The following is an 18,307-nucleotide window of genomic DNA, read 5'->3' on the forward strand; positions in this document are numbered from 1 at the left end:
TCATTAAGGTGGGGCTAACTACACCCAGAGTTAAAACTTTCATTTAATCATCCAAAAAACAATTGAGACGTAAGGGTAAAAAACATTCAGATGACAGAAGAAAAAACCCAAAATGACTCATGTTATTTGGTTAAAAGCTCTTAAATGATATTAAATATACGCTTATCTATCTATTACTACTACAGCAGCGAGGCAGAGTCACTGATATCTGTTAACTTTTCTTAACTTGCATGATTGTGAGTTGAAGTAATACGATAAATGTGTTGAGAAACAAACATTTTCATTACAGAACGATGTATGTTGCTAGAGTCAATTAAATTCCCACTGCATTAGCAAGTTGTCATGTAGCTTAATGGATCAGCAATAGGGCTGGGCAGCATGGCTTAAAAATAAAATCTTTGTCATATCAGATCTGATTGAGATCTTTCTTTTCTAAAATAGAAATTACAAACAATGGGGAATATTTTCAAAAAGTGGCTTTTATTTCAGTCATCCATTCTGTGAGTTTTATGATGGAGTATCAGGGTCAGGCTGTAAGAACTTTTGTTTAATTACGAGAATACAGTCATAATATTAGAAAAATAAATATGCAATTTTACCAGAATGTCTTAAAATTAGGAGAAAACATTTGTTTTAGTGAGAAAAAACGCTTCTAGATATCAACATAACCATCTCAGTCTTTGTGGTTTCTTTGAAACAGACTCAGTCGTTTGTGCGTTCGCTTCAAAGTCCTAATACTGATAAGTTAAAAGATAAATTATTTTATTATCTGTAAAACTGATAAAGTATAACTTCACAACATGCTCAACATTTAAGTTTTTGTCATTTTTCATGTTGGTATTTTGATAAAATTACTACTTATTTACGATTTTATTATTATGACATTATGACTTTAATCTCATAACAATCAAAGAAAGACCTTAAGGTTTTCATATCCCGTTGTAGAGTTGACCTGAATTCAAAGTCCAAATAAAGAGAATCTGTAAAACAATACTGCCAAACAAAATGAATCACTCTGATTTGTGGAAACCCAAGGAGTGGATTGGTAAAAAACATCCCGATTTACCACAAATTACTCAAAAGTCAAAAATTCAGTTAATTGATAAAAATGATTTATCGCCCAGCCCTAATCAGTAATATTATTTTCACACAGGTGATACTTCTTCTATGAATAAAGCATCGTGGTGGCAGGTGTTGTTTGTCCCTATAACCTTATTTGAAATGATCCAGAGGATGGAGTCTAGTTAAAGTCTCCCCTTCATTACTGTTGTAGTTCTAATTCTCCAATTGAGTTTTCGGTTCTGTCAAAAAGCAGTAAAAGCTTGCATGTTTTGCAGAATAAAAACTAAGAATCTGTTAAAGAGTTTCTTTAAAAAGCAACACTGTGGGACTGGACAGGAAGCAGAACGGTGTTACCTCTGGAGATTCCTGCGGCGTGGCGTTCTCATCGTGCTCTGAGATCTGTCTGCGTGTAATGAAGGCAGGTTCCACATCTGTGTTATTGTTCTGCGGCCGGTGACTCTCCTCAATGACCTGCCTTTGTTCCACAGACACAAAAACACATGTTGGCTCTCATCTATCGGGAATGAACCTGAGGAAACAATGTCACTCATGGAGGAGCGGAGGATATCCTACTGCATGGTGGGCCGGTGCCACTGCGTGGTTCTGGTCACGTGGTTGACGAAGTAGTTCCTGCCGAGGTTGTCCTGCCGCTCCTCCCAGCCCGGAGGAAGAGGAGGCAGCAGCTGACTCTGCCTGGGGCCCGACATGTCCTGATCCAGAAGCTCCCAGCCCGGCTGCACAGCAGCACAGAGGGGCATTTAAATCACTCAGTACAGATGTGGAAAACTACAGTTTTTATTTCTATGTCATATTAGTCAAGAGGTTGTAAAATTATTCATGGTTTAAGTTTTTTTTTTTCTTTTACAAATAAAAATCTGCAAAATGTGCATCTCCTCTTAGGCACTACTTTTTACTTTTTAAAATATATATTTATTGAGTTTTTGCATATATGAAAACATACATAAACAATGGCCAACCACAATCAACACTCTGGGTACAAAATAAAACTAAAATTCGGCTAAAAAAACAAAATGAAAAAATGAATTAAATATTCAGAATAACGACCTGTGATACTCTCAAGTTGAATCTATTTTATGATGATTTTGTCCAATCAGATGTAGCATCACTGCAGAGGAAAACTAAACGAAGCACTAGCTTACATCTGAGTCCTCTGTCTGATCTGCCGTCTCCTCTTCTGAGCCCAAGTTCTTCGGCAGGTAGGTCATTTTGAGACGCAGATGACCTTTGACCCTGGACTTATGGCTGGCCAGGAAAGAAAAAAAAAACCAAAACAGAAAACGTGTTTAGATGAAGCCAAGAAACGTCAACGGGGAAATGCTCAAAAGCAAAATGAAAGTGTGATGAAATGCAAACCTTCGTGGGTGGAGCAGAAAATCCTTGAATGTGTATGGTCTTTGTGCGTTAGGATTTTCTGTCTAAAGGAAACAAAAGCAACAAAAATAAAGCATGGAGCTTTAACCCACTGCTTAACGTGGCATTACAACAACATTATTTTTAAAGACATGGCAACGTGGAATGATGGTGGCGTTGGATAATGAGGGCTAATTTGTATTTACAATTAAACATAAGAAGAAACGTAGCATAAACACAGCGGGCCGTGTTTTCAAAACTGAAGAAAACGATGTGGAACAGACACCAGAATAAGGGCATACATGTTTACATGGAGACACAGGTGAGACCGTACAGTTAAAACGAAACACTTGCTGCTCTGCTCATCTATAAACAAAATATACAAAAAAACAGGAACAGTGAGCATAAATGAACACTTAGTGTCCTTGTCCTGATGGTTTATTCTGCTGCTTTATGTGTCACTTTAAGTTATTGTGTTTTTTTCTGTGAATAATATTTATTACACATCCTTTACACGTGCATCGTGTTCCTGGCAGTACTATTATTGAACTGCTGCTTGCCTTTCAGGGGATGTTCTTACAAAATCAATTTGAACAGGCAGAAGCCATAATTTACATATTAAATGCGAGAGTTAAGTAAAAGAAAAACACTGAGTAAACAATTCCTCAAAAAAATGTAACACCCAGTAAGAAGCTACCATATTTTAAGAAGAGCTTCAAAATACAGAAGGAATAAACATGAGACACAATTAGTCAATTTATCTAAAGATTATGTTCATATGATTGAAAATGGTAAAATCTGTGTGTAAATCTGAACTAGTACTTTTGAAGGAATTAAGAAACGTTTAACCTAAAACAAGCTCATATTTCTTCCTGAAAAGTTACTTGAGAGTTATTTTTTTATTTCAAGTGTACTAAGATATTTGCGGGCTGCACAGTGGCGCAGTTGGTAGCACTGTTGCCTTGCAGCAAGAAGGTCCTGGGTTCGATTCCCGGCCGGGGTCTTTCTGCATGGAGTTTGCATGTTCTCCCTGTGCATGCGTGGGTTCTCTCCGGGTACTCCGGCTTCCTCCCACAGTCCAAAAACATGACTGTTTCTCTAAATTCTCCCTAGGTGTGAGTGTGTGTGTGCATGGTTGTTTGTCCTGTATGTCTCTGTGTTGCCCTGCGACAGACTGGCGACCTGTCCAGGGTGAACCCCGCCTCTCGCCCGGAACGTAGCTGGAGATGGGCACCAGAAACCCTCCCGACCCCATTAGGGACAAGGGTGAACAGAAAATGGATGGATGGATGGATAAGATATTTGCATTAAAAATACTTTATAAGATTTTGAGCTTTGCAGTGAAATCATAACAGCAGGGCTACTCAAATAAAACCATTTTAGTTCAGTTTTGGAGTATCTGTGGTTAAGATCTGTAACTTAGATCAGCCTGTCTGAGTTTAAATCTTGTCTTCAATAATTTATCCAGTTTATGTTTTGTCTTCTGCTCCTGTTGCATTTTCTTAAAACTTGGCAGTGAAAAATGTGAATGCTGCTCACTTGGTTTTACAATTATGATCTGGAGTGTAAGTGAAATGAAACCAGCCACAGGGCTTATTACACCTCATTAAAGACAAGAACTCACCGGTATCTGATTTAAAGGAACGTCCACCTGTCCAAGAAAGTCATCACGTGTCTGAAAAGGAGAGACAAGTGGACATATGAGAATCATCTCCAAAACAAACATCAACAAGACTATCCTCCAAATCTTTCTACTTAAACCACTTCGAGGTACATCACAGTCAAATACATGGTAAGAACGAAGTTGGCAGGCAGCAATTGATTGGAAAGATTTCTGCCACTTTTCTAAACATCTTTCTCCCTCTCAGCAGCTGTCTCATGTTACAGTAAACAGAGAAGTAGCTCAAACACACCATCGTTCATTATTGAACAACCACCATCACTTGATCCAATGCATTTCTGTATATATCTCCACTTCATCTGGCAGGAATGTGTTTATCGGCTCCCAATAAATAACTGGTTTGTGTTATTACAAGAGAGCCCAGGATCAAATACTGTAGCATAAGCCAAATGCCGTGTCACTGCTTTAAGCACGAGATATGTCTACCGCCTGGAGGTCCTGCAGCCTGATAGGGGAGCACAATGCACAATGTCCGCCTTGTGTCCAAATCAACACCCCCGACAGGTCTAACTGTCCAACAGTGGGACAAGTGATTACATGTACGGAAATAGACACACCTGGTTCTACCTGCCTTTAATTACCAACAGAGAGAAACAAGTGCAGAGGAAGACGCTCCCATTCATCTTACTGAAAACTCAGAAAGTGACTTTAAAACTACAAGTGCATTGTTTTAGTCTCATTATCAGGGTTCAAACACTTTTCCCACTCAAGCACTTTTCAAGCATCATCAAGGGAAGCTTTCAAACTCTTCCTTACAAAAGCTTTTCAAAATGAACTAAAAAAAAGAGACAGTTCCAACTCACTAGTATACAGTATAATATAATTTATTACTTCTGTCAATAATGTCTTATGATAATATTCTACATTCTGAAGCAGAGAGAAAGTAAACTAAAACATTGCAAAATGTTGTGTTTTGAAATGTCTTTCTCACACATCTGACTGGTCGGAGAACAAAACACTAAAAATCCTCTCATTTCAGTAACTTTGTATGGTGTATAAAATACAAGCCAACTTTCATTTCAATTACACAAATCAAAATGTTATTGACAGTGAAACAAGCCAAACAAATCGTGTTAAGATAAATTACCTTCCTGCTCAAATTAATGCTAAAAACACAGCATACAAAAAATCTAAAAAATAAATAAATACATTTTCTCGCTGAGTTTTCTAGCATTTAGAAAATAGAAATAATTTTGGTGATTCTAAATGACTTAATACAAGAAAAGTTCAGTTTAATTAAACAAAAAGGTTTTTTTTACTATGTGTATGACAATATCTGGTTTCAACTGTAAATAATGTTTCCAAATCAAAATAAAGTAGATTGTACTTTATTACAAAACTGTGCAGTTTGAATATCAACCGCTTTCCAAAATTGTCCTTCAAACATTTTCAAGTATTTCAAGCACTCGTGTGAACCCTGTTTAGCATTATATTACTTACTCATCTCTTACAAGACATTTATCTGAAGTTTTATATTGCACGTCTTATTACAGGGGAGTGTGGTTTATTGCATTTCAACAACCGTGACCTTTCTTTCAGGAAACTTTCCATTTCTTACCGGTAGCTGCACGCTTACGCAGTGGATACTGAATGACGAATATTCAAGAGCTTAATCAGGACAGAGTCGTGCCATTCGGACCAAGTTTATTTACAGTCATTCACATCCAGCTCTCTTCAGGCACACCCTGCAATTTACTAGATTGTGTTGTTTATAGTATTTTCTGTGGCTGTAGCAGCATATAGAACATAATGTTTATGTTTACAAGGATTGATGGAAAACAAGCGCTTCCTGAAATACAATTATACACAAACATCTTAATTATTTTTAAATGGACTGGATTTGTTCTGGATTAGTGTGCAGCCTGTAAAATATGGATATATTTTATTGCATAAAACAACAATTGTTAGGGTTTTAACAATCAGATTTTAAATGTAAAAAACAGGAAGCAGGTCATTTTCCACTTTTTTACACATTTTGTTGTCTTGCAGTTTTAGTTCTTTTGCACTCTTATTTTACTGAAATGAAAAACAACCACCACGAACACTGCAAAAAGACAAAATCAAGTATTTTTGTCTTGTTTTTATTGGAAATATTACACTTGAAATAAAACGAAACTAACTTATGAGTAACTTTTCAGCAGGATTTTTTTTTAAAGTCAGTTCCTTGATATCAATACTTATTGCACTGGCAGATTTTTTTCCACTTGTAACAAGACATTTCCCCCTGTTTTTAGTGAAAAATCTGCCAGTGAACCTAGTACTTTTTAACTACATTCAGTAATTATTAAAATAAGCTCTTTTATCGTGCTGAAAAATTACTTGGAACTTAGTTTTGTCTTATTTTAAGTGTAGTAAGTTATGCGCACCAGAAACTAGACCAAATATACTTGGTAAGATTTTGTTTTTGCAGTGAAACATTTTGTACTGACCCTGGATCAGTGTACGTTAAAAGATAAATGGCTTGCATAGTGCTTCATCAAGAGGACCCTAAAGACCTTTATAAATTATATTTAGTATAAGGGTTGAGAGCTCAATCTGTTCCTCACGCAGTTTAACATCTATTCATATGTTGAAACCTGGAGCAGAAACCACTCACAAATTTGTCTTATCAATAAACATCTAATAACTTACAGCAACATACAGGATGGACAGGTGAGTCAGTGACATTTTTTACATTTTTAACCACAATTTTTAGGACTTTGTGGCTGTCCAAAAAATGTCTGAAACTCTGAAATGGACCTCAAGGTCTTGGACTGAGAATTAGCGGCAGCATAATGGATGCCCGGTCTAAAAGATGAGCTTCCATACTGAGAAGTGGAAGTATCTTCCAAGAAGGCAGGAAGTGGTAACTTAATGGATACTTAATTATATAACTGGCTATGAATTCATACAGTTTGAGGGAAAACATCCTTCACACACACCCTGCTACTTAAAGAGGTCCTGACTGGATGACCGCCTGAGCCCAAGATGAATTATAAAGCCTGCGTTTCCCTAAACATAAGAACTCTGTTGCTTAACTTGTTTACATTTTCATTTTATACTAATAAACTCAAAATGAGCATATTTTTTTGTGTAATTTTCAGGAAATATTCTCAATCGTTTGTGGCACAAAACAAATCTCAAACACATATAAAATTAGTGAAACCAGATTACGCAGACGACTGCAGTAATCTGTGAGCAGAGTAACCTGATTGAGCCTCACCGTAGCTCAACCAACGAGGCAGCAGCTTTTGAGGAAGTGGCGTTTATTCTTTCCAGTAAAGATGGACAGACTGGAAAAAAAACCCAGTGAGCAATGAAGCTGCTTTTATGGCCTTATTGAAGCCATGTCCTTGCTTTTGCTTTAATTTTCACACACCGAATGCTTTCCATTTTCAGATTTTAGATAGATTATTTACTCTACTTCATTGCTTTATTGATTTTTTATGCCATTTTATCTATCTATCTATCATTTTATCTAAACAGTAAAAGTTAATTAGATGAATGTCTTTTGTTGGCAATAATTTTTTGTACCATTTTATTTTAAGTCTGTAATTTTAAGTTTACTGTACAACACATTGGTGTAGTTAATAGCCATTTTTAAAATACTTTATAAATAATTTGACATTTTGTCCTAATTGTTTTGTTCATATAAAACAGTCTCACATATAGGCCTGTCACAATAACTAATGTTTGCTAGACGATAAATTGTTCCAGAGGTTATTGCGATAATGTTGTTGATTTGAGATCTTTTTTAAGTAATGTAATGGTAATAGCAAAAATAATAACGCAAGAGAACATTTTAAAAGATCAGTAAACTTTAAACTCTAATGAACAATTAACACTGGAACTGGAAGACATTTTAAATATTCAAAATAAATAAACAAAACAACAGATAAAATTAATTTTGAATTCTTCGTAATTAAAGAATGGGCTAGTTGAGACCATATCACCAAACTGTAGACTTTTATCATCCAGGTTTTGGTAGAAAGAGAAAAAACAGAGTGTTACGGCCCCTGGCCTCTTGAGGCTGTGCATGCTCTTTGTTTTTTTCTATTATGCAGGATCAGCTGTGCGGGCACAGCTTTCTAATTGGCTGCCTAGAAGCTGCAGGAGAGCAGCCACCCCATTGGATCAGCAAAGCCAATCAGACGTTGATGAGACCCACCTGCACCACATAAAAGATGTCTGAGTTCATTCCTCCAGTGGGGCAGCCAGCAGGAAGAGGTTGTGTACAGCTGACCCCCACCTTCCGTGTTTGGTGACTATTTTGGACAGTTTGAACAATTTTGTTCTCGCTTATTTTGCTAAGTGGTTTGAATCTGCTTTAGGTAAATCTTGAACAAGCTAGAGGCTTGTGTTTGGGAGGTTTTGGTGATCCCTTTTGTCCTTTCTTTTTGGTTGTTTTGAGTTACTTTAGACTGATGTGTTTGAACATCTTGTTATTTAATTTGCACTCTGATTTCTGAATTTGTTGGGCCTTTACTTTTGTTTAATTGGGTTAGGTTGTATTGTGTTTTGGTTCTGTGAAAACCTTCTTTTTGTAATAAATCATTTTTTCATTCCACTCTTTTCTCTGGACACATTTTTATGTTACCGTCCCTGAACCCCTAGACCTTGGGGGGCGTAACAAAGAGATAAATGATAAATCATACCAATGGAAATAATTGAGTTTGTTTTAATTTGTGATTAATTGATTCATTGATTATTGTGACAAGCCTACTCGTATATTGTTTAATAAATAAATAAATAAAAGATGTCAGCACATTCAAATCTGCCACACATGCTTGGACTAAATACTTCGGTGGCTAATTTAGTAAAATGTCACTAACAATAGTGTTTACCATCTGCTACCCATCATTTAACTCTTCATATCCTTTTCTTGGAAGCTTCCCTGGTGAAGCAGATTTTAAAACGAGACAGAAGTTCTGGATGCATACCAAGCGCTTAAATTAAAATTATAATGATGGATAAATTTCCATTCAGGGCATCCCTGAAGATTCAGGTGACAGTAAATGCTGCTCAGTTTACAGGGTGACATTAGGACCAGATCATAAACCGTATAAGCTGGAGACAACATGCATGCCCAGAAATATGTCTTACATGTGCAATCACAAACTGCTTTGACAGGTGGGAGAAAGAGCTGCCCAGTTAAATGTTATGAGAGCAGGCAAACTAAACTGTGTGGCGACGATCCATCCTGAAAGTAGTCAGAGTCCTGTGTCACGGTTTGAGATCCACTTGTTCATTGGACTTCAACCTTAATTTTCTCATGGAAAATGTGTAATATAAACATAATTAGTTCAAGTCCAATAGGAAGGAAAGGTCACACTCTTCCAGAATGGTGGCTGGAAAATAATATGTTGGAGTTGAGGAGGGCATTTTTCCTAATAGGGCTGTGACATCTTTAAAGAACATTCCTGCAGGAATTTGTACCAAATGACATAACAAAACCATATCCTCCTCAAAAGGTCCTCAGTAAATCCACCATACAGTGCCATAAAAGCTAAATTCCTCAAGATTATTCATTTGTATGATGAGATTAGAGCCGATTAGACAATGTAAACTGGTCTATAATTGCTTAAAGATGGTTTTCAAAATTATGACTCGTCCAAAAAACACAGAAATGGGATTTGAGTCATGCTTTCCACCTCGCTTGTGTAACACAGCCACATATGGTTGTTTATTAACTTTGCGGGGGTGCACATGTGATTATGAGGGCAAAACAGATAAGGGGAGCAAAGCTGAAGGTTTATTTAAACCTCACAGCTAGCTGCATCACTGCAAGCTTAATTAAAAGCAACCTGAAGGGGAAAGTATTTGAATTTGATGTTTTTCTAAACAGTATTGTAAGTCTGCAACAAAGTGACCAATTTACCATTTCTTTGCATGAACACCATTTTAAACAATAATTAATCTATGAATTATTGTATGAAAAAAGTAGAAATGTTTAACTAAGAGCTAATTTAGACATTTTGTAATTAGAGAATTGAAGCCTGAAAATCCTTTTGTTCCCTTTCCCCGTCTCTGGTATATTTGAACTATTAGTTACATTTGTTAGATGTCACTATAATCATGGCATGATTGTCGAGAGTAAAAATTAAAATCTACAACATTATGTAACAGTTTCTATGTAAAAGAGAAAACCAACTATTATTAATACTGCAGCCTAAATACACAAACCCTGATTATTACAGTTATGATGTTCTCTATAAGACTCATTTGTTATTATAATGCACAGATTGAAGAAAACGTTTCAGACAGTAGCTTTCTCTACAGAATAAGCTAATTTAGGTTGACTAATATCTTCATGAGAGACTATTTTATTTTAAGGAAGGGAAAATATCAAACAGTGATCAGCAACAAGTAGAGGCAGAGCAGCACTAGTTTTTATTCCTTTCTCAGAATATAAAAAAATTATTTTATCTGGTTAAGTAGTAATTATGCAGCAGGTCTGCAGCTGGATGCATTACAGATATTGTGTCTGAAAATATTTACCATTTGCATTTCTTCTAAAGGGAAAAGACACAAAGCTCCTTTCAGATAGCTGATCTGCAGTGCACAGCATTACTTTCATTTCCTTTAAACCAGAGAAATCTACCGTCTCTCCAATTCTTTCTTTGGCACCTTATTCAACTGATTTGAAAATATAAGAATGGTGTGGTGGAACATTTTAGTGGTTTCTGAAAATGCATTGTTTTGTGACAAATAGGCTGTTCATGACTGGAGAAAATATACGATTTAATTGAAACACTGACGTAGAGTAACTCTCAAAAGAGTAATACCTACAATTAAACCTAAGGAAATTGTGATTTAATCTTCAGAACAGGTAAAGGTGTAAAAAATACAAACTGATGTTTAACAAAAGGCATGAGTGATGTGTTGCTAACCAACCAAGTCAAACTGTTACCTTAATAGTCATCAGAGGTAATAATGAGACAGTATTCAGTGTGTAAGTCCAAAAATCGTTTCATGAAAAGACAAATTACTTAGGTAGGCCTTCTTTCTTGACAGCTTGCTAAATGTAGGGGGAGACAGACACCTGATATTTCACAAACACTACTTAGTGGGGGGAGGTACCCACAGGGAAGCTAACACACCATCCGATCGTTTACTGGGAAAGGCCAACACTCTTTGCCCCCCACACACACAAACACCCGCACACACACACGTGTCCACAGATGGCTGGCATGGCTGCTCTTGTATCATGCTCTTAAATTTGAATCCACAGGAGCCGGCCGTGCTTCAAACCACCAGACTATCTGGAGTCGAGGGGGATATTTCAGAGCCGCCTTATTTATATCAGCAAAGGGGGCACCGCGTTTCCCCAACACTTAAAATAACCACGGTAAATACGTTGATCACTCATGGGGTTTTCAGATTAATGAGGAGGAAAAGGAATATTATTCTGAAGTTGAGTTTGCACAGACGTGAATGAGACCTCAAAGATGGAAGGGAGCTGGTCTCTCTTATTTCAACCGTTCTTGGAAACTAATGTCCTGATGGATTTACTGTAACGTAACTGAACACCTGTGAATGTTTGTCCACACTGAGCTTGTTAAATACATGACTTGGAGTTAAAGACGCTCTCAGTTACTCTTATAAGCAGCATAAAGGGTAACGCTGAGTTTCATAGACTATAGAAGGAGAAAGTAAAGAAAAATTAACACTTGGATAATATATCTGCATTTGTTATTTCTATTCATAAAAGCCTGGTGTTGTTCTTTGGTTCTGTATGTAAAAGCAGCAGTCAGGAAGGTACAGTATTGTTAGAAGTCAAACCCAACCGTGTGGAATCTGCTTGGACTAGTTTAACAACATTGTCATCACATCCACAGAGCTCTGCCAAAGAGCCATTATCTGACTGCCTCTTCAAAAAAAACAACTTTCATGAGTTTTTCTACAGTCAGGAAACATCAGCGAATCTAAACACTCACCTCCCTGTTTCCTTTGTGGCTCTTTTTGAAGTTGTCGGGGTAAGCGGGGACCTTTGCAGGGCAGCAAGGAGACAAATGAATGTGTACATGTGGAGAAAGAGGGCTGCTGAGCTTTGGGTTTGAAACGTGACATGAAATCCCGGTGTTGGCGTAAGGCACCTCAAGGGAAAAGCTCCTCTGAATGGCACGATGACAGTGTTTCCCTTGACCCTTCCCTGATGAACAGACCCTACTGTTTTTCTCAGGTTGCTTAGATGAGGAAAACAAGCAAGCAGAGGTACTCCGATAAAGTTTTTTGTGGGCTTCGCCTTGTCTTTCAGAGAGTCCAGCCGGGTAATGAGCATCGGGGAGTTGTGAACTGCCCGAAGCCACAGATGCGGCTCGTTTTGCCGATGCCATTGGTCTTTGGTGGGCAAAGCGTAGCATCACGCTGCTAGAGTGAAGATTAGATGACTGCTCCATAACTGCAGTCTTGTCCTCCAGTTTGCATTTTGGTTCATCCTCTAGCGGGATGTTAAAGTGCACCGTGTGTTTTGAGTCCCTAAACTCGGAAGAGTAGTTTCCTTTTGGCTGATTGTGGCCACTTAGAGAAGGGCCGTTAGGCTCTTTACTCATCACTTCTTCGTCTGCTTGGAGGAATTCACTGGCAGGTGCCTGGAGAACCGGCTGATGAGATCCCCGTAACGGGGGCAGAGCAAACAGAGCCGCAGAGCCTACGGGAGACGCAGGCGGGGTGCTGCAAGGGCTCCTTGGAATAATGACTAGGGAAGAGCACCGCCGCAATGGGACCTTGGACCTGCGGCAGACCTGGGGCCTCTCCTGGCTGCTCCTGTGCTTTTCTGGAAGCTCTGGCTCAAAGATGCTGTTGCTGCTGCAGTACCCGGCGTCGCTGGCCATGCTGCTGTTGCACGATCCTCCGTCAGAACCGACACCAACGCCGGCCTCTCCATCCTCCACGCTCCCTTCCAACTCGCCGCTTGGTTTTCCGCACGGCTGCAGCGAGATTTGCAGAACGCTCTTCTTGTTGCAGCCTCCGGAATTAACCCTGGATATGAAGACTGAAGAGCTTTGACTGCTGGCAAACTCTGGTGACAGAGGAGTCACCTTCAAGTGGACTGAGCTGTGCGCCAGATTCTCTGCGGGGCCGTGCGCTGACACACTGACTCTGCTTTCCTCACCATGGCAGCTGAGGCCTTCAGAGAGGGGGTCCGTGTTGCTTCGTCTTGACGCAAAATGCAAGCGGAGCTGACGTGCCATTTGTTTAACTCTCTAATCCCTGCAGCGCTGGTGAGAGTTGCATGATCAAACTTGCTGGTAGGAAAAAAAAGTGGACGAAAGCAACTGTTCCGCACTCTGCTCTGTGATCTCAATCATTAGTGCCTGTGCATTGCCAAAATAGCTCCAGTGACAAGCTACATTCCTCTGCAGGCTGATCTCAGCTTTTAGCAGGGCATTGGTTTGGTTTGAAGAGATGGCCCAAACAGGCGACCCTTGAAGCCGAATCGACCCTCTTAAAGGAGCTTCTGCCCTACACAGAAAGCAATGCTAAACTAAAACTTAAAAACGGAAAAGCCAGCCAAACAAAACCATGGCAGTCCTCCACACCGAATCCTAGACTGAAGCTCTGGCCGCTAACTTGAGAGTCTTGCTGCTGCTATGCCACTAATGTTTCTGCCGCTCTGTGCCCCCCACAAATAGTTTTACCCGCTGCTATTGAATTACAGGAAATCAAACAGAATGAATGCCAATGTAATTCTGCATTAAAGCGAGGTTCAAGTTGGAAAAGATAGACAACACAAGCACACAAACGTAGTCAAACACCCTATGCAGGAATTAGGTATGACCGTTTGGAAAACAGAAGACAGAGGGCTGAAAGAAGTGTGATCATTGTGACATTAAAGTGGTATGACACTGGTTATATGACACCTCATGTAACAGTCTATGCTGGTCTTATTTCTTCTTCATAGATGTTGACAGTCCAATTTATTAATGGCAGTCTATTGTGGGCAGTGGCGGACTTATTTTAGACCATTACTCTGTTTCCAAATCAGCGTCAGGTTAATGTTTAATAGTAGGAGACACAGCCAGGATAAGGACATGACTCACTGGAGGAAGCAAGGAAAGTCATAACCCATTTTCCAAACTTGATAGTGACAGTGATGTGGCAGCCATATGATAAGACAGGAGCCCAAATATGGATATTACATGGATACTACAATATATATTGACAATAATATCGTCAAGAGCTTGGAATCAATAAGCGCCAAGTAAACATTGGGGACATTTTATTTAATAAAAAATTCTGAGACTCACAAGCTGAGTCAGAAAGGTGTATTTTTACTGGCAAAGGATAAGAAAAATATATTTACATTTATCAGCAGGTACAACAGGAACAAAATTATGCCTAATGGGTTTATTTATTTCCTGTTAATATGCATATCAACTACCCTACCACTGAAAGAAATGGGCTTTTGCCAGCTTTCTCTGGATGATGATATTTGGAAGAAAGTACAAATGACATTCACCATATATACACACGAACAAAATTGTTGGTACTCCTCGGTTGATGAAACAAAAACCCACAATAGTTTATTTTTTAAAGGAATTCCGTTGAAGCATGTTTGAAAAGCAATGCCTGACTTTCACTTGATCATTTTCATGGAATTTTTATTTATTATTACCTTTATTAGATTCAGAATAAGATTACACGTAGTAGTTTTTAAGTATATTAATCTTTCTGCTGTTCTGTTCTTTTTGGAGTAACAAGCTGGTGCATTAGTCAGGCTATCTGCTCAGGTAGCCAGCCTGCACTTGGTTGCTTAACAGAGGTGCTGCCAGTTCAAAGCTTGGAATTGTAGTTAAATGTTTATTAAGTTATTATCCTCACAGCAGTGATGGATGCCACTCCTTTAGTTTCCACATCTTGACTCTCTATGTGTTTTACAACTGGAAATATTTTCATACTGAATCAGAGTAGCGGACGTCTTTCTAAAAGTTGAAAGTTTGCTTCAAAAACTTTTAAAGTGAGATTTAATGCTACACCACAAATGTAAATATTTAATTTGTTCAGTAGGTTGGAGGAAAAACATATTACAATCAATCTGCAGAATCTTAAATTCAACAACAAAACTCCTATAAATCTTCATTACAAGAAAGAATAAATGTCACATCATTCTTAAAGGAGTTCAGGGACCATTTCTGATAAAGAAAAAAAATAAAGTCCCATAACTTTCAAATCCTCCATCGGCAACAGAAACAGGATGTGCTGTCTGTTTCAACATTAGTTTGTGGTGAAGACATGTTCTGCTGAAAATTGAGTGGTTACAACAGTTTATGACTCAGAACGCTGATGTTTAATAATTCTTTTCATTTTCTAGGGGGCGAAAACGCTCTTAGGCACTGTTATTTGGTAAATGTAGCCAATGAATGACGTAGATTTTAATCTAACTTTCCATTGAAGTCCTGCAGCAGGTAGAGGAACTGAGGATGTGGGAAGATAAGAAAGTGGTATCAGTGTCTGGAGGTTGTGGGTTATTCCCTTAATTTAGCATTATTTAATGACAAAATACTCTTTTAGCATGTTTGTGTGCAAATAAAACTACCGCCTGGGGTCCTGCATACATTCTAACAAAACATTTATCTTCCAGAAACTGGCAATGTAAATATCAGCATAAGCAATGAGGTTGATCTTCACAGGAACAAGGAGTACTTCGTGTAATTCAACAATTTTGTAAATACTTCAGTGAATTTTGTTCGCCTAATTTATTTTTCACCTGCAAACACGGGACGTTTTCTGAATCTGTTTATGCAGGCGGTGGTAATGAATTCAAGATGGAGTCTCTATAGAAACACAGATGGTATGCACATACCATCGTTTTATGCCTTTGGAGAAAATGAGACTCTGCAGTGTAAAGAATGACGTTACAGGAATTTTGCTTTAAGTTCCTTGTATTTTAGGCAAGCAGTGACAAACACATACGCTCAGAAGCACATTTACAGCACCGACACGCCCCTCAATGAAATCTACCTGGAGTATGACGAGGCAGGTCTGAGTCAGCCACGACTAAGTTCATGTTCTCATGTGACTGTAAACATGTGATGTTGTGAAGCTTTCTAGAAACCTCTCAGTCTACAAACAATAACCACATGCAGCACAATAACAGCTGGCAGTATTTGTTGTGTTCTATGAATAATTTAGCATAATGCCAAAATGACTGATTAGCACTTTGAGACAAATATTGTGCAATTAATGCAAAAACCCAAAGAGCTAAAAAGAAAAAAAAAAGAAAAAAAAGTAGAGCTAATAACTTCTTATTCTGAAGCTGTAATTGCTTTGTTCAGAAAGTTGCTCATATATTCACATGCAGTTTGTATATAACTGGATATTCAAGGGAAAAAAAGCACAGATGGTCCTGCCCTGACTTGCTCTACCAGGAACCTAAAGAGCCATTTCTTGGTAATTGCTGAGCAGATTCTGCCAGTAAGACCAGTAAATTAAAACTGTTTATAACGCTGATGGGGTTGCATTCAACACTACTTCTGAAAAAACAGTAAGAATCATTTATGAAAGCGTTGGTATAGCAAAAGCTTATGTAAAATATATAATGTTTTTTTATTTTCCCCTAAAAGTCAGTACATATTTATAACAGAGTACATCATGACTGTAAAGAAATAAAGAAAAGAAAATGTACAATTTAATTAAACTAAGTGATGCAGATAGGATTTATTCAGTTGCCAAAATTAATGGTTGTTTTTTCTTCCTTTCTTACTCTTCATCTAGTTGCAAAACCATCATTTGTAATTTAAATGCACAGCTTTTGCAGTTCAAGTGTGCAAAACAAAACTGACCTGGGCAGATAGGAGGAGTAAGGCAATATTTAAAAACTCAGGACTTCTGACCTGTTCATCTTGACTAACTGCTTTACAATGTTTCCATTATCCACACAGAAACACGGTTAGGAGGAAGTCTCACATAGAGCTGGCATTAGAGGGGTCTGACTGTTTTTGTGCCACAGGACGAACCTGGGCTGAGCTGTGATAACCTGCTACAAAAAGCCTCTCTGTTACTCTGCACCAGCACCACAAACTCATAGAGGTGAATAAGGCTCTTTAAGGCGTCCACAGTGACTCTTAATGATTTTGGACAAAAATGACAGGACAGCAGCAGTGTTAAATATGAAGGTAATTTTAAAAGTCTGATTTCAGTAGCATTTGCACAGAATTTTTAAATAAATTGTACTAATTAGACTGCAAATTATAATGTTTTCTAAAATGTTCTATGGAGAAAGTGTTTTCATTCTTAATTTTATGTAAAAGTTAGATATTATTCTTTGCCCTAAAACACCAACTGCTGCTTAGATTAAATTACAAAGTATTTTCATTTAGCAGGTAGTTGGTGAAAGGAATCTTACAGATTTTGTAGCTCTAAACAAACTGAATTTGATAGGCGGTTCCTTGGTTAGTATAGGTTGAGGATCTCTGATCTAGAACAAGCTTTCCGAGGATCGCATGTACAGGTTTTTTTTTTTTATGTTACCGTGTTTTATGGTAACATTGATTTCAAGGTTACCAAACTAAAGCAAAGACTTGGAAGAAAACATTGTGATAACATCTTTTATTCATGGTAATAGCACTAAACTCTGATTGCTGATGTTTGCTAACCAGTAGCTGATTTTTCTCATCACTTGAACTAATTTTCAACTGCTAGTTCCATGACAGCGTCAGTAAATATCAATACATTTAAAGATACAACTAAATGTGACGATTGCATGCTGTTTAGTGGGATGACGGGTTAAATGAAGGAGTACTTGCTAACACAGTGTGCATTCAATTGATTTCTGCCTAAGGATCAAAATTAAACCACAGCTAAACTAAACTCCAGATTTGATCCACAGCTCTTAATCCCCACCCTCACAGACGTTAGGATGTTCTAACGGAAGCCAGATTTACCCTTATTTGCAGTTCAGAGTAATAAGCTATGATATGTTTCCAGCAATATCCAGCATAATATGGCAAAATAAGGGCCTCCTGCATCTTTGACAGGCAGACAAAGCAAAGTCATTCTGGCACTGACTGGAGAATATCCGCATCTATGGAAATATGACACATTCTCCTGTTTGGCATTTATGGTATCCAAACACAGAACATAATATCACCTCAGCAGCTGCCATGAATCAAGAACAACTAATTATATTTCTATGCTACATCCACAAGAGTCCAAGATAAGAAATTCAAGATTTATGTTTGGGTTTTCATTTGACAAACTGACTTAAATTTG

General features: G+C 38.0%; 1 protein-coding gene across 3 annotated transcripts in view; it reads right to left on the reverse strand.

Moving 5' to 3' along the window:
- Positions 1 to 18,307, reverse strand: part of nedd4a (NEDD4 E3 ubiquitin protein ligase a) — a 38,104-nt gene that overhangs the window by 12,600 nt on the left and 7,197 nt on the right. For 2 of the 3 annotated variants that reach the window (XM_028014054.1, XM_028014053.1), the window contains 5 exons: positions 4,058 to 4,108; positions 2,437 to 2,498; positions 2,223 to 2,325; positions 1,636 to 1,796; positions 1,417 to 1,537 (listed from right to left, as the gene is read on the reverse strand). In XM_028014054.1, coding sequence (XP_027869855.1) covers positions 1,417 to 1,537; positions 1,636 to 1,796; positions 2,223 to 2,325; positions 2,437 to 2,498; positions 4,058 to 4,108 — 498 coding nt within the window. Of the gene's footprint in view, positions 1 to 1,416; positions 1,538 to 1,635; positions 1,797 to 2,222; positions 2,326 to 2,436; positions 2,499 to 4,057; positions 4,109 to 12,030; positions 13,303 to 18,307 lie in introns of those variants that run through there. The other variant, XM_028014052.1, reaches the window with a different exon arrangement.

This window comes from Xiphophorus couchianus, chromosome 4 (genome assembly GCF_001444195.1).
Source record: "Xiphophorus couchianus chromosome 4, X_couchianus-1.0, whole genome shotgun sequence".
Classification (NCBI taxonomy): Eukaryota; Metazoa; Chordata; class Actinopteri; order Cyprinodontiformes; family Poeciliidae; genus Xiphophorus; species Xiphophorus couchianus.